Genomic DNA, 25,014 nt, shown 5'->3' with positions numbered 1-25,014 from the left:
ATTTGATAAAAAAATGCCACAATGCCTAAGGCATTTAAAACTCGCCTGAAAACCGCGCTGACCTCGACAGATTTTTACAGTACAGACGAGTTCATGGCAAACGATTGGGGGACCACATAATTGGCTAGCCACGTGATTAGAGTGGGAAAATTATGTAATGCATGAGAATTGGGTGAATGAAAAACTGTAAGTCTGAATGAGAGCCACTATAATGATGAATGCAAACTTTTAGCTTTTAAATGTCATGACGATTGCGATGAAATTTATATTGTCTTTTATGGAATAAAACATTGAACTGAATTGAATTAAATTTAAGGTTTTCTTTCTGAGGTGAATGCGATTGTGTCTTGAATGAGTGTGTGAGTTGTTAGTATGAAGGTGTGTGAATGTGTAAATGAAATCATATAAATTGACTTAAACTATTGACGATTGCGATACGATGTAAAAATTGTTAAAAGAATGCAATAAAGAGATTATTATTATTATATTACAGTCATATCAGGAAGTTCAATATCTACGGGTAAGCTACAAACGACTGCTTTCCACTCGTATAGGCCGCCAACTCATCAGCTGATCAATTAAAACTAAAACTCGTGGGGTGTTAACCTCAAAAGCGTTCTTGTGTTTGACTCTGAAATGAAAATGTTAACAGTATATTTGGCATTTGCAGTTTTTCCATTCAGTGGCGTTAATTTTGAAAAAGGTTGGTCGCAGCGTAAGAGATCGGTGACGATAAACAAAGCTCCCTTCGCCACAGTTGTGTTCGGCACTAAAAACAAGTTCTACTGCTCGGGCACCCTGGTCCATCTAGAGTACGTCCTCACTGCAGCTCACTGCCTCTACGACTTGCACGGCATCCTCACCGAGGATGATAAGTCCGTCATGGTACGTCAGAAACTTGTTGATCCTTTATTATTGCCATTGAAAATGTGTGTTGTTGCACCTCGATTAACTCTGGAAGCATCGACCGATCCGCTTGGTGTCGATCGCGTAACTCTCAAAGTGCGATCGACCCCTAAAGGGGTCGATTTGTATTTTACCGCTAAAGGCATTAGTACCCGTTAAAGACCTTTAAACTGTACGTTAATCGAAAGCCTATTAGTTTATTTTAATGTTTAGAGGTCTTTAATTTAATTTAAGCCTGTTTCTAGTTTAAAATCTATGTGGTTTTTCCAGTTTTCGTTGTTAACCTCTGTGCAGCGGAAATTGTTGTTTGTAAACGAATCATTTTGTTCTTTGTTCAGTAGTTTTTGATTTGAATTGAGCAAAGTTTAATCATACAGTGTTGATGATATAATACTTCAGAATGGGTTATCCTTGTATATCGAGTGATATTCATGACATTGAAATGGAATATGGCATGACTGGCTTTGATGAGTCTGAAGTGGAAGTATTGTACCTTTTTTCTTTTTTTTTTTAATAAAAAACAGATTTATACTCTGTTATACATCAACTAACTTCATAAAAAGATAGAAAAAACAGATTAATTTCCAAGAGAGTCAATTTTATATTCGTTATTTTATTGTGTTGCCAACTGAAAATGGGTAAAAATTTACCACTGCTCTTTTCACTATAAACATAACAATTATTTCAATTTTTATTTTTGAGTCTCATAACAGTATATTTATATTTACAACTAAATTTCCTACAATTTGGCTGTTGAAAAATCGTATACTTTATTATAATGCACATAAATTAGATATTTTTCACATTTCAAATACCAAATATAATATATGCTGTACAAATAAATATATTTTTATTTTTACTTCAAAACTATTTAGCTTATTCTCTGATTCTTAGTAAGAAAAATGATACATAACACTTTATAAATATACTACATATAGGATTTTATACGAAATTTACAAATAGACTCTGTAAAAAGTACAAAAATTAGAGCATACTTTAGAATTTCTGATAGACGCTTCCAGGGTTAAGTGTTTAAGTGTTTCATCCTACCCATGTTGCTCATAGAAGTCGCCTATTTTTATGGAAAAATGGAACGATTACCGTTACATTCTTCCTGATTGTAACCCTTTACTCGATTCTAATGTTAATTTGCGCCATGAGCTTGGTGAGATGATGAGCAAAGATAAAATTCCTCTCACTTTCTGAACATCCTTGTCATGTACTGGTCTACTTGTCAGAAACTGTCTCAGATTCAAATTTCAAAGTGTTATGATTTAATGGTGATTAATTGTGTACCTCAACATTAAACTAAAACATGGTCGTAGCTGTTAACTTCTTCATCAGCTTCTATGGGGCTGCCTACTGCCATGCACTTATGCCTCAAGGGCCTTTTGCGTACCCCGGAAGCACACCATAGGCCTATCAGTCTATGATTTCAGCAGTTCCACAAACCGCCGGAAACAACCTATCAGGTCCTCCAGGGGAAATTCACCACCCTTGTCCAAACTACCAAAGATGGCATACCGCTCCCTTGCTATTGAAGGGCAATCAAAGAGCATAAGAGCAAAGAGCAAGTGTTCGGCAGTTTCATCCTGCTCATCACACATTCTACAGAGCGGATCCTCCTGAAGGATGCTGACTCTGTGAGGTTGCTTCCTCAGGTGACAAGTAATACAAATATGTATTTAATATGTACATAATCATAAAGGGTTAGGGAGAGAGTAACCTAGCAAAAATACTGGTTTTCAATATATATCAATATATATATATATATATATATATATATATATATATATATATATATGTATATCCCCGTACCATCTGCCAAATTAAAAGAACGGGTATTTGAGGAATATGTGAATATTGGTAGGTGACAGAATTTGAGATAAATACATATAATTAGTGGATATGTGACTGGAAGCACATAATCTATAGTTATGTTCTCCTGTGTACGTTTCTTAGTAAGTAACAAACCTGACAAAATAAATAAGTTCAGTCGGAAGAGAATGTAGTCTTTTTGAGCTTTTTCATTGAGTAGACATCTTTACTCTAGCCACAAATTCACTTAAAGAAAGACATTTATTTTGTAACGTATTTGTTCGTTCTTTCGCACTTTTTCAAATTGTGTTTTGTATAAAGGTGATGGCTGGCTCTGAGAAAGTGAAATTCAACCAAAATGATGTTACAACTGGTAAGTAACAGAGATAAAATGTTATTCAGAATTTTACAGAAATATATATATATATATATAATTTAATTTAAAATTGTTAACATAAATTGTCACATTATGTTTCTTAGTGTACTTTTGTCTTTTGGTTTGACACCTCGTGGACTAAGTCCGAAGTTTCCTTTCTCTGGACTACCACCATCTATGCATGAAGATGTTGAAATTCTTGCAGTAAAAACTAGCTTTGACCTGTCAAATCTAGTACTTATTTCATATAAAAAATTAGCTAAAGAACACGGTAAATTCATTGATATAAATAACATAATAAAAAATCAACAAAGTTTTATGACAAACAAAACAGAAAAACTCAAATGTAAACTTTTATGTATCTGTAAAGAAAACATAGAATTAGGTAATGAAATACCAACAAAATGGAAATATATGTCACAATTTGATTTAAATAATGAAATGTCACAAACTGAATCGGAATCTTTTAACTACGAACAACCACAATTTAAGTAATCTAATCTCAACGATGAGCAGCAAGCGAATGTACAAAAATCTCACTTAAATGTAAACCTACAAGTTATGCTCCAAAAAAGGCAGAACTGGAAGTTCTTTCAAAGGGTCTTACTTTTTGTCCGACCCCTCAATTTAATCAAATTAATTTATTGAATGATGCTCTAGCATTTGCTAGAGATGTAAGAATAAAATACTTCTTCAGTAAACAGCAAGAAACATTAAACTCTGATATTATTCCATGTTTAGAAAAATTCAAAACAAAATCAAGTTGGGACCCTCCTCCTCTACCTCCGGATCCCCCTGTTGAACAGTTTATCAACCTAGTTCTGTTTAATTTATCCAACCCTGAGTTTAAAAAGTCATTAAATACAAAGGAAAACCTCAGTCCACACCAATTAAAAGCAATAAAGTCATTAAAAAATAATACAGACATCATCATTCTACCTGCCGATAAAGGGAACAAAATTGTTATTCAAAATTTAGAAGATTATATTAAAGAAGCACAAAAGCAATTGTCAGACCATGATACATATCAAACTTTAGATGAAGACCCAACCGTTAAATTTAATGATAAAATCAAAGAATATTTCGAGGGAAATGGTCCAGAACAAGATATATCTTCAAAAAACATAGCTTTGCTTTCACCAATAAAACCTCGCACCCCCATTTTTTATACACTCCCCAAAATTCATAAGAGTATCCAAAACCCCCCCTGGGAGACCCATTGTATCCAGTTACGGGTCACCGACTGAAAGGATATCGTCTTTTGTTGATGATCAGTTGCAACCACATGTAAAATCTCTTCCATCATATGTAAAAAATTCATTGCATTTCATCGATCAAATTTCCTCTATCAACCAACCATTACCTGATGACTCTACTGTATTTTAGTAACAGTGGATGTCAATTCCCTTTACACTAACATCCCACATGAAGATGGAGTAAAAGCAGCAGAATATTTTTTAAATTCACGACCAAATAATACTAAACCTACAACACAATTTATTATCACGTTAATCAGAATGATACTTACTATGAACAATTTTAAATTCAATAACCAAAATTATACAAACTTCTGGTACTGCAATAGGAACTAGAATGGCCCTATCTTACGCAAGTCTATTTATGGGTTTATTTGAAAAAGAATTTTTAGATACACAACGCTTAATACCTTTGAAATGGCTACGTTATATAGATGATATTTTTCATCTGGGATCATGGAGTCGATTTACTAACACAATTTCTTAATGATCTTCAAGATTTCTCTTCTTTAAAATTTTCATGGATGTATTCGAAATCTAAAGTCACGTTTCTAGATTTAGATATTTTTATTGAATCTGGATTTCTCAAAACTAAATTACACATAAAAGAGACTAACACTATGAATAACCTACATTTCTCCAGCTGTCACCCAATGTACGTCAAAAAATCCATTCCAAAAAGTTTATCAGTAAGAGCAAAGAAACTATGCAGCAGCCAATCTGATTTCTTAAACTACATTGAAAAATTGGGTAAAACCTTCAAAGATTTGGATTACCCCGAAAAAATTGTCAAAAATAAAATTAATAAACCAAAATGTCCAAAAAATTCATATGAATATTCAAACGAACCTAAATTTATTACTCAATTCTTCCCTGGTCTACACAAAATTAGTTCTATTATAAAAATTGGATTTCATTTACTTAAAAGTTCCCTTACACTTCAAATTTTATTTCAAAAGCACCTCGAGTAATTTTTAGAAGACCTCCAAATTTGAAAAACAAGCTTGTTAACGCACTAGTTCCAAAATCTATCAACTATACAAGAAAAGGATGTGATCCATGTAAAAAATCACGATGTGGAACATGCAAAATTATGACTTCTTCAAGAGAATATAGGTAGTACTGGAATGACCTATCCTATAATTGGTAAAATTGACTGTAATTAAAAAAATGTAATATACCAAATTAATTGTAAGTTTTGCTCCAAGCAATATATTGGCCAAACATCGAACCATTTAAGAATCCGTATGACAGGGCAGAGGTTTGACATTTTCCATAAAGATGGAGACAAACCATTGGCAAGACATTGTTTAGAACATAAACAAGACAAAATTGAAGAGTGTTTTAAATTAAAAGGAATACACCAACTACCACAATGCCCTGATGAAAACTACAACAGATTAAAATTAAAGCATATGGAGCAAGCTCATCAAATTATGTTGAAGACAAAAAATCCATTTGGTCTAAATTTAAGATAACTTTTTAAATAATTTTAATACATTCAAAATTTGTCATAAATTACAAGTTGTATTCCACCCTTTATAAAAATCAATTGTTCCAACAAGATTGAATTAGAAAAATTTCACGTCAGCTGGACTATAAAATCTTATGCACTGTGTTTACATTTATGTTTTATTAATTCTTGTTCACGTGTTATATTTTTATATAAATATTTTTAAACTTCCTGAAGACGGGGGTATTAAATCCCCCGAAATATAGAAGTGAAAAATAGTTCTTTTGCTTTCTTCTATTCTACACAGTGATTAGTATATATATATATATATATATATATATATATATATATATATATATATATAATTTCAGTACGCACTCAATCACAAAAAGTACTTGCTCCGCCGGCACTCGGACCCGGATCTCTCACTTGCCGGGTGAATGTGCTACCATTACACCACAGAGCCCTTACTTTTTACGATTCAATTATTTTGTATTTGGCCGTATCCGTCACATATGCGTTTAAATAACTAAACTAACATATGATCGGAAGACCAAATACCTGTCAAACGACATTTTTTTACATTTATTAAATTTATATAAATAGCTACAGCCGAATTTAATTTCTATTAAAATTTAATCACAAAAGTTTATATAAAGTTATATATATTCTGTACCGAATGGACGAAAAACATCTGATGGATATCACTGAGGGCGAAGTCATAAATACTAGATTTTCGACTTTTACTGATAAGTTTAATTGTAAAACCTATAAGCACCACTTTTAGATGCAACAATAAAATAATATGTTGCCACGTTGCTGCCAAATAGAGTAGCATTGAACGTAAATGATATCTTGAGGGTGGGTCTAATAGTTCCAATGCTCTGTGAAATTTTGCATAGGAACCTAATAATTTACTTTTAACTACCCTTCACGTCGATATCGACTCACACGCGGACGTCAGCATCTTGGCCCGACAGCTCTAATCGGGAAAAGTAAGATTAGAAGACATGTCATTAGAAAATTCTAAATCACGAATATTGAAAGTACTCGAAGTTGTAATCAAAGTTTTTGGGCTCTCGAACTCGCCTAAAATAAAATCGCAACGGTATTAGCCAGTTTTCGAGACAACTTATAATCACGATAACGCGGTCTCGTCTGAAGGACATTACAACAACTTAATCTGTAATTATCTGGCAAATAAAACAGACCATCGGAGTAAACTGATACTATGCAGTAATGAACAAAGGGTTGCGAATGTGTACATATGATATAAAATTGCACTACATAGCAGTACAATTCATACTTTATTGCAGATATCGATCTCTTTGAAATTTATTAATTTTTATTTTATTATTTTAGTTTTTTACTTCTAATTAGGGCAACTAGTACTTGTAATTCTTGAGTTACCCGTATAAAAATGACTTTCCATCATGATCTCGTTTTATAATTTTTCAGGGAAAATTCAACTACGAGAAAGCAAGCGATTATTTATACACCATGGTTATTCCTGGTCAGAGAACTTCGTAAAAGATCTCGCTATAATACAAGTAAGTTTATATAGCGTTTCACTAACGTCTAACTGTGGGGATGATTTAGGGTTTGCAGGCCAAGACCAAGTCAGGACACAAGCAGGTGACCAAGCAGGTCACACATACTTGTCAGGATCCATAACAGGTTTTGCTAGAAGGGTACTGTGACTTTCTTTGAGAACATTACGTAACGGTGTACAGAAAACCCGAGAAACAATTCTCCGTAGAAGCTTGATTGTAACGTTAGCCGTTCTCAAGATATGCTGCGAAAAGTTAGGCCTCGCTGACGCTCGGCCAATTACTACAGAGATGCAACATCATCGGTCTCAATGTTACAACCAAGCAAATGGATTTCTATTCAAAGTTTCAAGTCTATAGCTCTATCAGTTCTCGAGATATCCATCGGAAGACAGACAGACAGAAGATCGTATCACCCTCCGTGAGCGATTGTACATACAAAACAAGTCTGTGACTCAAAACGTTCTCGAAATATTCTGAGCACAGTTAAATTCGCTAAAGTTAAGCAAATTCCCATAGAGGGACATTCACCGTCATTAAACTCGATGATACCAACGTAGAAATTGTTAAAAAAGTTCTCATTCAGCGGAAGACAGACAAACACAGGATGAATATTATCAGCCCACGAGTTGAATATTATTGCTGATCCTCAGCCATAGGAGTACCACTAGAAGAACTGCAATCGATGTGCTGAACCAAAAAGTTATATTATTTTGATTTCGTTTGCTCACCTTTGAAGATATGTAAGAGGAGTAGTAAATCATTCTTTGAATCTCTTCTATTGAATTGAATGTATATGCTACAGTGAGATCTGGAACCATTAATTACTTATGACAAGGTTTCTTGCGAACACACATAAAACAGACGGAAAATAAAATAAATCTGTACACTCCCTGGCTAACAAAACAAATTGTGTTAGCCTACTGATAGGACTCAATGATGTTCAGCCAAATTCCATGGTTGGACATGCACCATCATAAACCTCATCTTTGTCAATGAAAATTCATGCAAAATGTAAAACCTACAGAGTAAATATTTCTCTGATATGCTGATACCACGTGTTGTAAAAGGCTTCAGAGGTTGCATATGAAAGTTCAAATCCATAGCTCATATGTCCTGTAACAGATAGACAAACGGAAATTCACACAAAGAAGAAGTTGACTCTTAAAATACGCATCAAAGAAACCCATTATAGTCGAAATGAAATTTCACGCAAAATTTAAAGCATACAGAGGAAACCTTTTTCGAGATATCTTGCCACATAATACATTAACATTTTTATTCAGTTGTGTTTCATAGTAGTGGTTAAGTAATAAAAATACAAACACTAAATGATCGAAATATGATGTTATATGTGTTGGGTTAGTTAGGCTACATGTGTTATATGTCACTTTAAAAAAATCTCTGATGATTGTATTGAATTTGTTACAATTTTTTTATTCAGCTATTTTATTGTTTAATGGTTACCAATAACACCAACGTAAAAATGTTAACTAAATCCCATGACAGGACGTGTACCATCATAGAACTCTGTGTTACCTATATGGAAATGAGCTTCATACAAAATTTCAAGTTAAAAAATATCAGTTTGTTTTCTGCTGACAGATAGACAGTCAAAAACGCTAAGCCAATAGCTACTATAGATGAGCCGCTTTGAAAGCGACCTGTTAACTGTTAACAGTGCGAGGGGGATGAGTGAGTGAGTGAGTGAGTGAGTGAGAGAGAGAGAGAGAGAGAGAGAGAGAGAGAGAGAGAGAGAGAGAGATTCCTTACCAACCCACTCCTCGTTTGCCAATTTACTACTCGTAGGGTATGTGTTACATAACACCTGTTTTACAAACCCAGTAATAATAACAACACCTGTTAACAATAAACATTTGTTAAAATACTTCTTAGTTACACTAACATATTAAATAGATGCGATGGACTATTCTTAACATAAATCACAATATTAGTTATTCCATAACGACGAGAATAACAAAACATAGCGTGCTGCTTCAAAACACCAACTCAGGGAAGCAAAGTACTCGGTTCCCACTTGTGTCTTGTAAAGGAAATATATCGAACAGTGATAGAGGGGGTTGCGGTAGACGTGGTCGAGCTCCTGCTCCTCCCTCCTCTCCTATGCGCAAGAAATCTTCGCGCAGGTCGCTTTAAAAGCGGCTCATCTATACAAGCAAGGTATAAGTTGAAATAAGGCATACAATGCTGAAGGGTTTTACTAGGTATAATTTAATCAACAACTTCTTTTTGTTTTTAGGTGGAACCCCCTTTCAACAAGACTGAGCACGTTGATGTGGTACGCCTGCAGAAATCGAATTTTAAGAAAAAGATGGAAACGCGCGAGTACCCCTGGGACATCAGAGATTTCCATTCGCTATACGGAGGAAACTGGATGTCGCATAGCTGTGCCATCTATGGGTACGGAGAATCGCCGCGTTATAGCAACAACCAGCTGTACAATACTATAAAGGAACAGCAAATCACAGTTGTGAAAAACTGTTACTGCCTAGAGAAAGTGCGATCTATCCGGTCTCCTTTCAACATGTGAGTGGTTCTAATTTTCCTTAGCTGGTAGTTTGGAGGTATGGTGCGAGCACAGTCGAAATATTTGAGCTCAGAGTTCAAATCTGAAGCTCGAAAGTTTGGAGAAACATAACTGGCACTTTGCATCGAATCGTGGAGCTGCTTCAACATACTTTATTCGGCAGGCCGTGAGATTTGGAAAACATATCTGCCTTCCACAGAGTCAACACTCAGACCATATCAAAAAGATTTGATCTCTCTGAGTCTGATCAAATGCTTGTAAGTTTGTCTTGGTGGTTGGAAAAATTTTTAAACTACTAGCACTAAACTCTTACATACTTGTATTCGTTCTTGAGGGAAGCGTTTTTGGGCGTTTATAAACGAATATAAAATAAAATATGGCTTTATTTTTGAAACAGGGTTATGACTGTTTCAGCCCCCTTGACCCCCACTAAACCTCAAAGGATAATATGTAAAAATATAAACAATATTATTAGCATTACCTTACAATTTTATAACATACTTACAATTATACGAAACTAATGTAAAATACCTTTTAAACTAAGGTACGAATATAACAATTCTGAAATAGCATTAATCCAAAACAATACATTAATAGCTTGAATAAATTCGCCACTTCAGTTGCCAAACAAATCAAGTTGTAACCTTAATAATTGAACCATTCACGCCACCCACCCTCATGCTTCCCACAGGTACCACAATTACGCGGTCAGCAACAAGTCTTTGACCACCGTCCTAAGCGAGTACGAGAGGTTTATAGCCTGTCAGCTTTTAATAATATTATTTATGAGGTGACACACCCATATTTTAAGCCTAATATACGGTGTGACATACTATTGCACTCAATTCAGAGTTGTATCCAGTAATTTGTTGAATCTTGATATCTCAATTTTCAAATTTCCAAGACCCGCAGGGAGTTACGACACTGACACTGACGTGACCCAAACCGGTAAAAGGAGTTAAAAAAATGTTATATCGTTCAGTAATACACTACGTTCAAGACATGCAATATGATCTCTTCCTCAGGTGAGTAAGGAACCCAACACATAACTACAGACTGAATTATAAAAAAAAAAAACAATTATACCAGAGCGTTGTGACACAGTCAGAAATCACAACCAGTATGTTGTGTGTCAACTCCAGGCAAGCTATCTCTATCTCTAAATCATGCACTTAATAAAAACAAAGTCCTAATACACAAAATTATTAAAACCGAACTAAGGAATACAGGTCTGAATGTACAACAGGCCTGCACTGAAAGACCAACTACTGAGAGCTTACTTATTTTAGTTGAACCTATATTGCAGTGTGTTAGATTAGTTATCCACCTGAGGATGGTATGAGATTTCAGATCTCGAAACAGAGTGTCACTGATTTCATGTATCACTGAACGATGGCAAATGTCCGGAAAAACATGTTTCCTTCACAATCTCAATGTTACCAAAATATTTTAAAGTTCCTTTCTGCTTGAGTCTTTTTGACATTCTGCGGAATACTGCAGCCCAAAGCTTTTTCTGTCGCAGCATCAGTGTGAAGAACATTTTCCTCTGTAACAACATTGGCACCTCCACTGGTCTCTGCTGTGGGGACAACGGGGGAACGCTGATGTGCAACGACCGGCTCCGAGGAATATCCACCACGGTGTTCCATTACGAGACCCACGACCACAACTCTTCCGACAGTCACACCACCCACGATTGCTGTCATCCCAAGGAAGACGAACCCCACGATTGTGGCAGTGACATGTCCATGAGTGTGTTCACCGACCTCTGCTACTTCAGCGAGTGGCTGCACCAACACATACCCGGCTACCCTCTCACCGACCAGCATTGCAAACCTGTTGACAATGCTAAATAGGTTGGAGAGTGATTTCTGGAAATGTTGGATCGGAACAGCTTCTTTAGTAGAGGATCAAGAGACGAAGTCAACCCCTTGAACGAGGCTTAAGACACATCATCCAGCCACAGGAGAAAGTTAATTAATAAAAGGGAAATAAAATGATGAATTAAGGGTAAGTAATAAACGGACGTGTGAACCTAAGTTATTTTCTGAACTTTAAAATTCAACTGTCTTTTGTATTTGGAAATAGGTAATAAATACGTTCAAAACAGTTGTTCTTGTTCTGTTTTATTATTGGTGCCCTTATTTTCTTTTTCTGAGGCAATATTAAACAAGAAAAATTTTCAGTAAATGTAAATAATTCATTTTGAAAAATCTCACTTACTTTACTGAAGTGATCTGATAGCATATCAGAAAAGATGACATCGAAGTCACTTAAGGAGCTTAGTTGGACGTTGACTTGGTATGATGTGTGTGTGATGTGAGATGCTGAGATTGAAATTGTAAATGTTGACGTCTCGGAGAATGTTGAAGATTTATGGGGCGAAGTGTCTAACTAAGCAAACTACAGTGGGTGGGTCATCTAAATAGAAATAAGTTAAAGAGTAAAGCTAATGGCTTATTTTGCTATGTGCAGTTGAGATCAAGAAATTTTCCTCTAAGAATCAGGAGGGACCAACGCATAAATACCTAGTGACATTAGACCCACAAAGCGTTAGGGTACAGAACGATCAGCCATCTTGGAACACAGTATCGATTTCAGACATGCAATATAAGTTGACACAACAAAAGTACTTGTATGAATTTTTTACTATTATTTGTTATTGTATTATTATACAACTCATTAAATTTTATGAAATGGCACGATAATAGTGAGCGCTCATACTTCCGTATGTGGAGAGCGAGGTCAGGTAGCAATAAAAGTTAACAATAAAATAGCAATATTTGAAGAGTAACAATAAAAGTTACGTGGCTCAGCCCTAGCGGCGGACCTCAGAACTAGCTGAAATAGTCCACTGGACCTCGGCACACCTTGTAAGTATGAATGATTTATCTCCTGTGTAACTAGTGTAACCAAAGCTAGTATCCAAAGAACATAAGAAAAAATGAAGAAAGGTTATAGAGGAATAATTAATTGATTCGCTTCCAAACTATTGTATGATTAGAATTATCTTTAAATTTTAAGGTAGATTAGGACTATAAATAAAGAACCAAGTAAAGTTTAGACACAGAGGGTTTATTGATTTTATGTAATTTTTCACAACAAATCTTCAAAAATTGAAAAACATGATTAAAAATAGTTTTTAAGTTTTCAAAATTTAAATCTAATCTAATCAAAAACTTTTTTACTTTCATTTTGTTTTGAACTTGTCATGATTAAAATAATATTGTATTTATTATTGATTAATTAAAGTTAAGTTTTGAAAACAAAAAATCGGCAAAGCAAATACAATGAAACACTATTCAACTTTATCAAAATAAATTGTATAATTGAACTTGACAAACAAAAAATTCAATTATACGATCACAAAGTTTAAAATTTTGCCTACTATTCCTGTTTTGGCATATTGCAAGTGCAGCTCCTCTTGCTGTTAGTAAAATATGGATTCTCAAGACATATTTATAATATCTAAAATAATATTACAGATTCAACAATTAGTTTCCAACTTTTATTTTGTGCTATTTTATATTAACGTTAATTCAAAATATAAACTCTTCAACTTCTACTCTGACAGGAAAATAGGAACTTTCTAAATTTAGGAGATCACCTTAAGATGCAATTTAAATGTTTCGAAGTCTTTAATTGCACTCACTTAGACGTGATTGTTCCTTAAAAAAAACCTCGACAAAAACCGAGGTGCCAAAATTGTTCATGGACCTTTAAATATATCATAGTAACAAGAGACAAATTACCATTCTCTCTGGAATTAACAAGAACACGTCAATTAAAAATTTTAAACCTTTTGTTTTCAAGGTTACAAGAAACAAAAAAAAACAAAAAAAAAACTGCAAAATCTTATGATGTAAACAAATCATTGCTCATGTCAAAAAAATTTCAAAACTTTCATGGGAATTTATTTACAGTAAAATCGACTGAAAAACGAATCTGACTAAACATTGTTGAACATAAACAAACATATAACCGTCCTAATGGTTGTTAATGAGTTCAAAGCAACGAGTCCAGTTGCTTCAATGGCTCTGACTCCTGTCATGGAAGAGGAATTTTCCAGAGTGATGAGAGATTTTCCATTACAAATCTAATCAACAAACTCAAACAATGTTTCAACGTGGTTCTCAAACAATGATCAAAGTATGTACTGAGACGACTTGAATACTTGATTCTTTTATCACTTAAGAACGTTTCCCTTGTCCCTCAAAATAGCAAAAGTCCCTCTAATTTGCATGAAGAGTGACCCCACTCTCTATCCAAAATTATCGCCTTATATCAATGCTGCCAGTCCTTCAGCAACATTTTCGAAAAGGAGGGTTCACTCGATTTGTACATTAAAAAAATCTACTATCGACAAGCCAATTTGGATTCCGATATTTCCAGCCGTACGTCTGGTCGATATGATATTAGTATCGATAGTCGAAGAGACATTTTGTGTGTTTCTCAGCTTATTTTAAAGGCTTTCGACTGTGTTGATTACCAAACACCCATTAACAAACTGAAACATTACGGGATTCGAAGAGTGCCACTCAAGAAGCTCAAATCGTACATTAGTAATAAAACATAATGTTTAGAAACTTCGGACGTTCGATTGGAGAAGAGGGGCTGAATTATGGAGTTCCTTAGGGCACCATTGTTAGTTCAGTATTCTTTCTAATATACGTCAACGACGTTGGTTCTTCAGTACACAAAGAGCGACTCGTCCAGTACGCTGATGACACGACTCTCTGTTTCAATAGGTTTAAAAAAGAACATGAAAAGACGGCGTTCGTGTAGCTCACCAGTTCAATTCAAGATGTTAGAGAGCTCAAAGCAAAAACAGTGGAGTTGACATTCATTGAATTCTGTTTGTGAATTGGACACTTGGACACAAAGTTATCCTCAGGCATTTACTTTTTGAAGAAACTATTCAAATATTGAGCGACTCAAATGTTGACGACGGCATAGTTACGAAGTTATCTGACCACTCTTATCCTACGCATTGGCTTAGTGAGGACGGCGCACAAAGGCAAACTTTTAAAAAATTTGCATCGAATCTTTCCTGAAACAAAAGCAATTCGAACAATAGCAAAAACCTGCAACAAAAACGAGAGAGGGCGAAAAAGAGAGTGAGGGGGGAGTGGGAGAGAGAGAGAGAGAGGGAGAGAGATAGAGTGAGGGAGAGAGAGAGGAAGGGAGAGAGAGAGAGATTATAACTTTTGGTCATATTGGTTATTGGTTGTTTAAACTTCAGCTAATCACGATTAACATCTTAGTCAACTCTTGGTCAACTCAACCTGCGGTTGGAGCGCAGATAGAAGGCCTTCACCCTGGGGACCTCTGCAACATTAACTGAGGTTGGAGCGGAGATAGAAGAAGGCCTTCACCATGAAGACTTCTGTAACATTAACTGCGGTTGTAGCGCAGATAGAAGGCCTTCACCTTGGGGACCTCTGTAACATTAACTGCGGTTGGAGCGCAGATAGAAGGCCTTTACCCTGGGGACCTCTGCAACATTAACTGAGGTTGGAGCGCAGATAGAAGAAGGCCTTCACCATGAAGACTTCTGTAACATTAACTGCGGTTGTAGCGCAGATAGAAGAAGGCCTTCACCATGAAGACTTCTGTAACATTAACTGCGGTTGTAGCGCAGATAGAAGGCCTTTACTCTGGGGACCTCTGTAACATTAACTGAGGTTGGAGCACAGATAGAAGGCCTTCACCCTGGGGACCTATGTAACATTAACTGAGTTTGTAGCGCACATAGAAGGCCTTCACCCTGGAGACCCCTGTAACATTAACTGCGGTTGTAGCGCAGATAGAAGGCCTTCACCCTGGGGACCTCTGTAACATTAACTGAGGTTGGAGCACAGATAGAAGAAGGCCTTCACCATGAAGACTTCTGTAACATTAACTGCGGTTGTAGCGCAGATAGAAGGCCTTCACCCTGGGGACCTCTGTAACATTAACTGAGGTTGGAGCGCAGATAGAAGGCCTTCACCCTGGGGACCTCTGTAACATTAACTGAGGTTGGAGCGCAGATAGAAGGCCTTCACCCTGGAAACCTCTGTAACATTAACTGAGTTTGTAGCACAGATAGAAGGCCTTCACCCTGGGAACCTCTGTAACATTAACTGCGATTGGAGCGCAGATAGAAGGTAAACGGACTGTAGGTCCACGTCATAAAACTGCCGGAAGCATTTCTTACCTACTTCTTAAGGGGTGGACAGTGGGTCCACGGTCCCGGCCTGGGACCCACTGTCCGACTCACGGGTTTCTTTTGACGAGGGGTTGACAAGGGATCGTCGTACTCACACTGCAGCACTTGAATGGATGTTTCGAGATCTAAACTCTATATCTGCTAAATAGTTTTCAGTACACTACATAAGACCGCTGCAAAAAGAATGAAACAAAAATATATACATAAAATAAAGTCAGGTTAGTTACGCCATTTCTAACTTAAGAATGTCTGCAACGATTATAGTGGTCTTTGCTTTATTGGATACATTGGATACGTTTTCGCTCCGACTAGGAGAACAACGATTAAAATATCGTAAGAATGCACAGAAAAATCAGGTCAAGAGAACAAGACATTTATATAATAGTATAAGAGCCTTTTAACTTTAGTCAATTGTTCTGTGTAAACATTGTTTTATAGTAGCACAATCATAAATTACCTTACATTTAGTCGTGAAAGCATAGAGTAAGCTTGATAATAACAACACTTCTTATTTCAAACTTTTTTGCGACCACTGTTGAGCACAAGTAAGACAAATATTTAGATAAATAAACTAAAAGTTTTATTAAAAGTCTACTTTTAACTGTATACTTTAGTAAATATTGAATATGCATGATGAGTACTGTATGCAGACATCAAAGGAATGTACTATATAACTTTTATACAGTTATAAAACGCATAGTTTATTTAACTTTTGACAGAAGTAGACTTCTCAGAAGTTTGTATGTACTTTGTTCGAGAAAACAAAGCAATATTAACTAGGGCTTTTTTATTAACTAAACACCAAATTTTAAAACTTAACGGTTAACGGTTTTATTTTAAAGGAAAATAAAACTAATAGGGTTTAAGAATACATTTAAGAATTTGGAGCGTTCGAGGTCCTTATAATTGCTAGTAATTAAACATGTTATCTCCTGTCGTTCCGGGATCACTATTTGAAATAACGTTAATTTTTTTCGCAGCGAGATATAGCGATGAATAGCAATTGGAAGTTTGAATGAAACTAAACAAATTTTTTAGCCGTTCAATTATTCCTGTTTCAGTGATATTTACAACGTATCGTTAGCGGCATAAGGTCACTATTATGTAAGTTAGTATGTCTGTGTAGGTAGATGTTTTGTTTACTGTTTGGATTATATGCCAAGAGCCACTATTTAAGGTAATAAAATATTTATTCTTCGTATCTATTTAACTTAATCTGGTACAACTTTAAAACTGATATATTAGATATGGTTATTTTAACTATTAACAATGTTAATAAAACAATAAACCATCCATTGCAATTAACGTGTACTACGAGTAACGTGTCCACTGGTATATACAGTATTATACAAACGATGGTCCAATATAAGGAATAACTAATACAAACTTACTGTAGATGCTTATGATTCATTAGGACAATGCCAAATTAATCAGAAAGTAATATAATGATATATGGAATTCGTTAAGATATAATCCCTATTAGTAATCCACTTCATATGTGATAGCTTGAGTAAACTGTTGTTAATATTTACTCCGTTGCGAATGTAGTGGAGGTATCACTGACCAGAATAAAGAATAAGTGCAGGTAGAAAAACTAATGCACGTCCAGGTCAGTTTTGAAAAGTAGGACAGTTAGTCCGCAGGTGTCGGCGTGGACTAACTGTCCTACCCTGCAGAAAAGTGACGTCAGCCACCCTCGTCAAACTAGACGTGGACCTACAGTCCTACAATCCAGATAGAAGGCCTGCACCCTGGGGACCTCTTTAACATTAACTGCGGTTGGAGCGCAGATAGAAGGTCTTCACCCTGGGGACCTCTGTAACATTAACTGAGGTTGGAGCGCAGATAGAAGGCCTTCACCCTGGAAACCTCTGTAACATTAACTGCGATTGGAGCGCAGATAGAAGGCCTTCACCCTGGGGACCTCTGTAACATTAACTGCGGTTGGAGCGCAGATAGAAGAAGGCCTTCACCCTGAAGACTTCTGTATCGTCAGAAAGACACCCTGATAACCCAAAACCGTCCTAATGCTGAATAGGTGTCCTCTGTAACATTAACTGTGCGATAGGAACTGAAATAGAAGGTGTACAGGCTGATGTTCTATGTAATACAAACTGCGGTTGGATCGCCATTGGTTCACACCTGGGACATGTGGTGGATAAGCAAAAATGGATTAGCAAAGACCAGACCCTGAAAATAGAGACTGGTTAGCCACAAACCGATTCTCATTTAAAACACTTAAAAATAACAAAATAAAATAGTCACTTTAGAGTACTTTCACATGAGAATGTGATCTTTTAAATGATCTTGTAACTCAATTATCATTTGTTGATATATGTTTCCAATTAACTTACGTTACATTTGATATTACATTTCATGTTGAATACATACATTCAAATGATTTGATTTCGTAAGGACTGTCATGCCTAAAAAATATTTTGTGAGATTTTTTAGTCAAATGTGGGAACGCTTACTCACTGTCTTTAATAAGTACAATTTATTACTTTTGAAGAAATTACCAGTTTCATAAAACGTTATGTAGATTATACTTTTGAAAAGCTGTAGAATTATTTTACAAATGTAAATGAAAACGTAAGTGTTTTAAGTCATAATGATACACGCCGTTGCCTTTAAACTAAAGTATTGTTACGTATTTATTAATTTCAGAGACTTAGGGAAACTTTTTGCGCTTTATTAGAATAAACTAAATATAAAATCTTTCTTTGTCAAGAACACTGATATTTGCAGATAACGCCTTCATTATTTATTATGCAACAACTATACATAACTGTACCCATTGTCTGGGTACTAATTGAAGGTGTTTCAAGTTAAAGAGAGTTGAAATGTGTTTTACAGTATATGTAAGTGAATATTCAAAAAATATAACACAAGACTTAGTTAATGACCCCCAATAATGAAACAATACAATGACGGGGGAAATGCGTTAACAAATTACTCTTCTCAGACATCTGGAAAGATGTTTTAAAACAATACGATAAGTGCAAAGCAAAATAAAACAGTTTGGCTAATAAAAAATGTCTTCTGTTTTCCAGTGTTATTAAAATTAATGATTTATCTTTAAATAATCACTAAAATATTAATTAATATTTAAAGGAATAACGTACAGTGCCTTATTTATCCAGTGGAAAATACATTTTATCGTTTTACGGGCTTTCTTATGGCCTTGATTAAAATGTGTGATATTTTTAATCACAATCTGAACATACTTTCCGTTTCTTTCGGTAGACGCGTAGATTTAACCCAGACATAAAGCGCTCAAGATGAATTGTAGTTTGATTAAACTCAATTGTCGATTTATAATTTTTACAACGTAATTGCTTTAGACATTTCTCAATGGCTACGCTATTTCAAAGCTTACAAAATTGTAATTAATAAAATTGTGGTTTCAAATGATTTTGAGTTTTGAATCGCTTCATTCTAACTTTTTACATACTAATTTAATCAACATGCAATTGAAGGATGATGGATATAAAATTGGTCATGTATTGTTTGGATATCGCTTACAACCATCCATAACCTTTTTTTTAGCCATTGAATATATGATCGTGACAGTTTTGGTTGAATCAATTAGACACTGTGATAGTGCTCTCGTTCACTTGAATGGCTTCCCTTGTAAAATTATTTTATCTTGTAATGTCTTCGTATATTTAACAGTCTATGAGAAGACGTTACATATAATGCTGAAATCTTACAATTGAAATGTTGAGACTACGTGCTAACTGGCGGCATACGATAGAAACAGCAATTATATATATACATATATAACGTCATATATGACGTTATTACTATAAGACTATATTGGATTACAACTGAAGAAAATTAGTATAGTGGCTGTATCTACACTGTAAGGAATACAGATCATTGCTATGGCTAATGGTATTTTAACGGTCTATGACACACACACACACACACACACACACACACACACACACACACACACACACACACACACACACACACACACACACACACACACAATGAGAATGTTGAGTTTAGCTCCGGTTCACCTTTCTCTAAGAGCAAGTCTGACACTGCCATTTCTCTCAGGTTGAGGCAATGAGAATACCTTTTCATCTAGATTACACTATATTTTGAAGTATAGGTGTCTCTGATGTTGAAACTATACAAAAAAGTTCGTTTTAAACTTATTCGTTGCCAACTTTCTTTGGATATCAGACGAACATAACTCCAGATTCTAGGAGTCAAATCTGCGACAGCGTCAGGTTTCAGACGCTGCAATTCGAGTAAGGTGAACTGAAGCTAAACTCAATATTCATATGGAAACAGAATATCGTGGAGGTTTGCCACCTGACCTCTCACTCCACGGATGGCAGTCCGCATGTATGACTGAATCAATCAAAGTTACAATATTTCAGTACGTAACAATCTATGAGAAGATATTGTATTCAAGGCTAAAATCTGTTGCCACTTGAAACGAAATTGCGCGATATTTAGGGCAAACGAAAGAAACCATTGTATATTCAAATATGAAAATTGTTAAACATGCCATGCTGAAAAATCTCCAACAGTAGCAAAAAATACTGAAATTTAATTCATCAGAACTAACTAACTAGTCATTACTAGAAGGTTCAAATGGATTAGAATTCTCTCTCAGAACTAACTTTACCAAAAAATTTGCCACACAATCTCCATATGAATGCAAATGTATTGTCTGAAAAGTCAAAAGTAAAAAATATTATATATACATATAAATAAATTATCTATTACAATAATTTATAAATTTAATATTTTTATTCGTTTTGTTTATAATTGTTTCGCATGTGTTGAATATCCTTTTTCCTTTTTTATTGCATTATGTTTTGCACTGAGGTGTTTATAGTTTAATTGCAAGAGGTAGTAGACCTAGTTTTTAGATTTACTTTACAGTTCGTCTTAAGCTACTTCGTCGCCGACTTTTTTTGGATATATTCAAACGAACATGAATCCAGATTCTAGGAGGCAAGTCTGCGACAACGTCAGATTTCAGACGCTGCACTAAGAGGGAGGTAAACTGAAGCTAAACTCAATATCTACATGGAATATCGTAAGGGGTTTGCTGCAATAACCCTAGACGATAATTGTATAGTAATAATGTTCTTCTTGGAGTTATCAAAGTTCTTGGCCAACACGAGTGAGCAGTTAAGTGCCTGGGGTCGACGACCTCGCCGTGCCGTCATTACACAGAGTATTTACAGAGACATTTTCGGAATCCAGAGCTGAGCATTGATCCTCTGTCGGCGAGCTGACCTTCTCCTCAGACATTCTTCACTGATCTTCCACGGTGTCACCCTTCCTCTGGATCGTCTGGGTCCTCTGAGTTTGAGATATGGTGCAGTTGGAGCACCTGACAGCCTCATTTGCTCTGGTGTTGGGTGTTTTGAGGAATAGTGATTCTATCCTGATATTTCTCTAGAAATGAAATCGGCTTTTAGTCATTGGGGCAGCCGACAGCCTCCTTTGCTGTGGCGTTGAGTGTTTTCAGGAATAGAGATTTAACCTTGATATTTCTCTAGAAATTAAATCCTTTTCAGTCATTGGGGCAGCCGACAGCCTCATTTGCTGTGCCGTTGAGTGTTTTGAGGAATAGAGATTCTACTCTGATATTTCTCTAGAAATTAAATCCTTTTTAATCATTGAAGTAGCTGACTGCCTCATTTGCTCTGGTATTAAGTGATTTCAGGAATATAGATTCTACCCTGATACTTCTCTAGAAATTAAATCCTTTTTAATCATTGGGGTAGCTGACAGCCTCCTTTATTCTGGTGTTGAGTGTTTTCAGGAATATAGATTCTACCCTAATATTTATCTAGAAATTAAATCCTTTTTTAACCACTGGGGCAGCCAATATGCTTATTTGCTCTGGTGTTGAGTGTTTTGATGAATAGAGATTTTACCCTGATATTTCTCTAGAAATATAATCCGTTTTTGTCATTAGGGTAGCTGACAGCCTCATTTCCTCCGGTGTTGAGTGTGTTCAGGAATAAAGGTTTCACCCTGATTTCCTCAAATTGGTAAATTTCTTGACCTTTCTCGTGGATGTAAATAATATTACCGTTTATTAAATATCCTAGAAGATATGCTTTGACCAACCTGATAACAGAACAATTATAAAGCTTTTTCTAACATCTGCATAACCTGATGGAATCCTGATGCAACTCTATCCAGCTGGTAGGAGCACACAGAGGTTAAAAGTTTTAGATAATTGTACATGGTTTATTATGATTTTTTAAGTGAGCTGAATAAACTGGCCCCTCTTTCAGCGCTAAGTCTTTGTATCCTTAGGCATTTGTTGAGTGTAACTTTAGTAGGTTTAATTCTGAATTGATAAAATCAATATTGTATTCTCTAACTCGATGGCGGCAGAGTTCATAGGCTTCTTCCCCCACGGGAGAAGCAAGCACGCTACCCTTTCTCACCCAATCATTAATCATTCATTTTTTACCCATTCTTCACAGAAGGTGTACCTGTGGTTGCAGTAGAAGGCTTCAGCTTCTTATTCCTGAAATAAAATGAGCTTTTGTGGGATAACAGGTGAGCTGAAGTACGATAATTTGTACTTAATGAACGAAACACGTGGGGCTGGAGATCTCTAAGTTCGTAGTAATAAGTACTCGGTATTGCAAAGTTTATTTATAAGTTTAATAATGGCAAATAATGACTTGTCACGATGCTGCCAAAATAGAGCAATAATTAACTAAAATGATATCTTGGGGGTAGGTCTGGTGGTTCCGATGTTCATTGGAATTTAGCGTATGAACTTATTCACTCAATGAAACTTTAAAATGACTTACCTTCACGCTGATGTCGAGTTACACACGCGGCATCAGCATCTTGGTTCGACACTGCAGCTTTAGTTATGAAAAGGAAGATTGAATCAAAGTAGTTCTCAAAGAAGAATCATTCTAGGATTTAAGAATTTAAAGATGAACTGAATTTTTTGACAAGAGAGAAAAATTACTAACCGTGCAAATTAAGTTGTTCCGCCAAGATTTTAGTTCCAAGGACATCGGAGAAAAATATACTATCCAGTAACGAGTAGCAGGATAGCGAAATATACCGGGTGTAAATTAAGTCCTGATACGTCTTGGTGTATCCCAAACGGATTGAGATATCATGTACAATTTTCGCCATGGTAATTAAAATACTTTTGTGGATTCTTTGAAGAATAAAAAATTCCCCCAACCCTTTCAAAGGGAGGTAGGAGGAGATAACTTCAAATATTCAAACTGCAACCCCTATCTTGTGTCATTCATTCAACAGAAAGGTATATTCAACAGAAACACAATGACACGAAGACAACTTCTCTACGATGTCCAAGCAATGGTCATGAGCAAATAACCCCTTACATTGTAATGCCACCTAGAAAATGACCTTTCACCAAAACTATACACACCAGAAACATTAAAATACTACGTAAAGGGATAAGCTAGGCACCTCAAAGAGATGTTTTATTAGTGTCATTGTGTTTCTTTTTAATTGACCTTTTAAAGAAGATGTCACAAGATAGGGGTTGAAATTTGAAAATATAAAGTTACCTCCTTCTACCCCCCTTTGTAAAGGGAGAGAAAAATTTGTTATCCTCCAAAAAATCTAAAAATGGTATTTTAATAAGTATGTTGAAGGTTGTACATCGATATCTCAATCCGTTTGGATTCTATCCAGGCGTATCAGGACTTAATTCACACCCTAAAAAGGAAGGGGTTATTTGCCCATAACTTTTGCTAGGAATGTAGGAAGGTATAATCTATGCACCACAACGAGATGTTTTATTCTTGTCATTTTTGTTTCTATTGAATAGACATTTAAAATATCATATAGACATATCACAAGATACGGGTTGGAATTTGAAAATTTAAAGTTACCCCTTCTACCCTCTTTTGAAAAGGGGAGGGAAGAATTTTTATCATTTAAAAAAATCCAAAAATGTATTTTAATAAGCATGGTGAAGATAGTACATCGATATCTCAATCCGTTTGGAATACATCCAGGCGTATCAGGAGTTAAGTTACACCCTGAATATAATGCAACAAAGTAACGGTATAAATGTTACACATGGCCTTGCTTAGAATCTTTTCTTAGGCTTATAGGCAGATTCTTTGTCTTTACAATCGTTTATGACAACAGATGATTTGAAAGATAACAGGTTTTCCACTTTTGTATGTTACAAAAATTAAAACCTAATCAATATATGGGGAAGAACTCGTCAAGATCGAAAGTTAACATAAAAAACATTGAAGCGTATATCTAAGGGTTCAGTTTGATGAGATGACTCTCACTTTCTGTGGTGTGTATTGTGGAGTGAGCATTTTTGTGCAGTGACAAGGTTGGTAAGTATTCTAACCACTGTGGATCGTCAGGAACATGCTTGAGTTGTCTTGTTGTAAAACTTGTTCTGTTGTAAACTTCAAATTAGTTTTTTGCTGTGTGTAGATAAAGTTTAAATGCTCTATGTATACTTAACCCTATGTATTATGGTTTTTGTCACTTGAAGAAGAGGATCGATTCCTACCCTCGAAACGTTGTAGGTAGATGTCACTGCCTCAATGGCATAGATGGATTATACCTCTTTAAAAATATAATTCAAAATCAAATATGTCAATTTAATCACCAAAGCTGCAAATGCTGCATGGGTTAAACCATTCGTTCAACTAGCAAGGCGTGGGATAGTGATTAATAAAATGGGCAAATTATTGTGGTTACTCCCTATCTGTTTCCATCAAAGTTAGTCCGGTCAATTTAGCCAAAAATAGGGGTAACTTTGCATTAATTCCCAGAAAGCTGAAAATTTGCATAGATGTTAGGGATACCATTGTTATTAAATTGTGAAAAGTCCCCATCGATCCCATGTCTGCAAAAAGTTTTATTTAAGATCAAATTT

The 25,014-nt window shown here is 35.4% G+C and overlaps 1 protein-coding gene across 1 annotated transcript; it reads left to right on the top strand.

Moving 5' to 3' along the window:
• The first annotated feature begins 592 nt into the window (after positions 1-592).
• Positions 593-12,019, top strand: LOC124367151 (venom plasminogen activator-like). The gene is made up of 5 exons (XM_046823800.1): positions 593-885; positions 3,046-3,097; positions 7,268-7,359; positions 9,620-9,906; positions 11,430-12,019. Exons 1-5 carry the CDS (start codon positions 637-639, stop codon positions 11,761-11,763), a joined length of 1,014 nt encoding a protein of 337 aa, XP_046679756.1. The 5' UTR covers positions 593-636; the 3' UTR covers positions 11,764-12,019.
• The last annotated feature ends 12,995 nt before the right edge of the window (positions 12,020-25,014 follow it).

This window comes from Homalodisca vitripennis, chromosome 8, assembly GCF_021130785.1.
Source record: "Homalodisca vitripennis isolate AUS2020 chromosome 8, UT_GWSS_2.1, whole genome shotgun sequence".
NCBI classification, from domain to species: Eukaryota; Metazoa; Arthropoda; class Insecta; order Hemiptera; family Cicadellidae; genus Homalodisca; species Homalodisca vitripennis.
The sequence above is the reverse complement of the archived record's forward strand: the minus strand, read 5'-3'. Positions and strand labels throughout refer to the sequence as shown.

Excerpts from the sequence above, each read along its gene's own strand:
- LOC124367151 (XM_046823800.1), top strand. The coding sequence starts at position 637 with ATGAAAATGTTAACAGTATATTTGGCATTTGCAGTTTTTCCATTCAGT. Across the intron at positions 886-3,045 it reads AGGATGATAAGTCCGTCATG|GTGATGGCTGGCTCTGAGAA; the intron begins GTACGTCAGAAA and ends TTTTGTATAAAG. Across the intron at positions 9,907-11,429 it reads ATCCGGTCTCCTTTCAACAT|CATCAGTGTGAAGAACATTT; the intron begins GTGAGTGGTTCT and ends TTTCTGTCGCAG.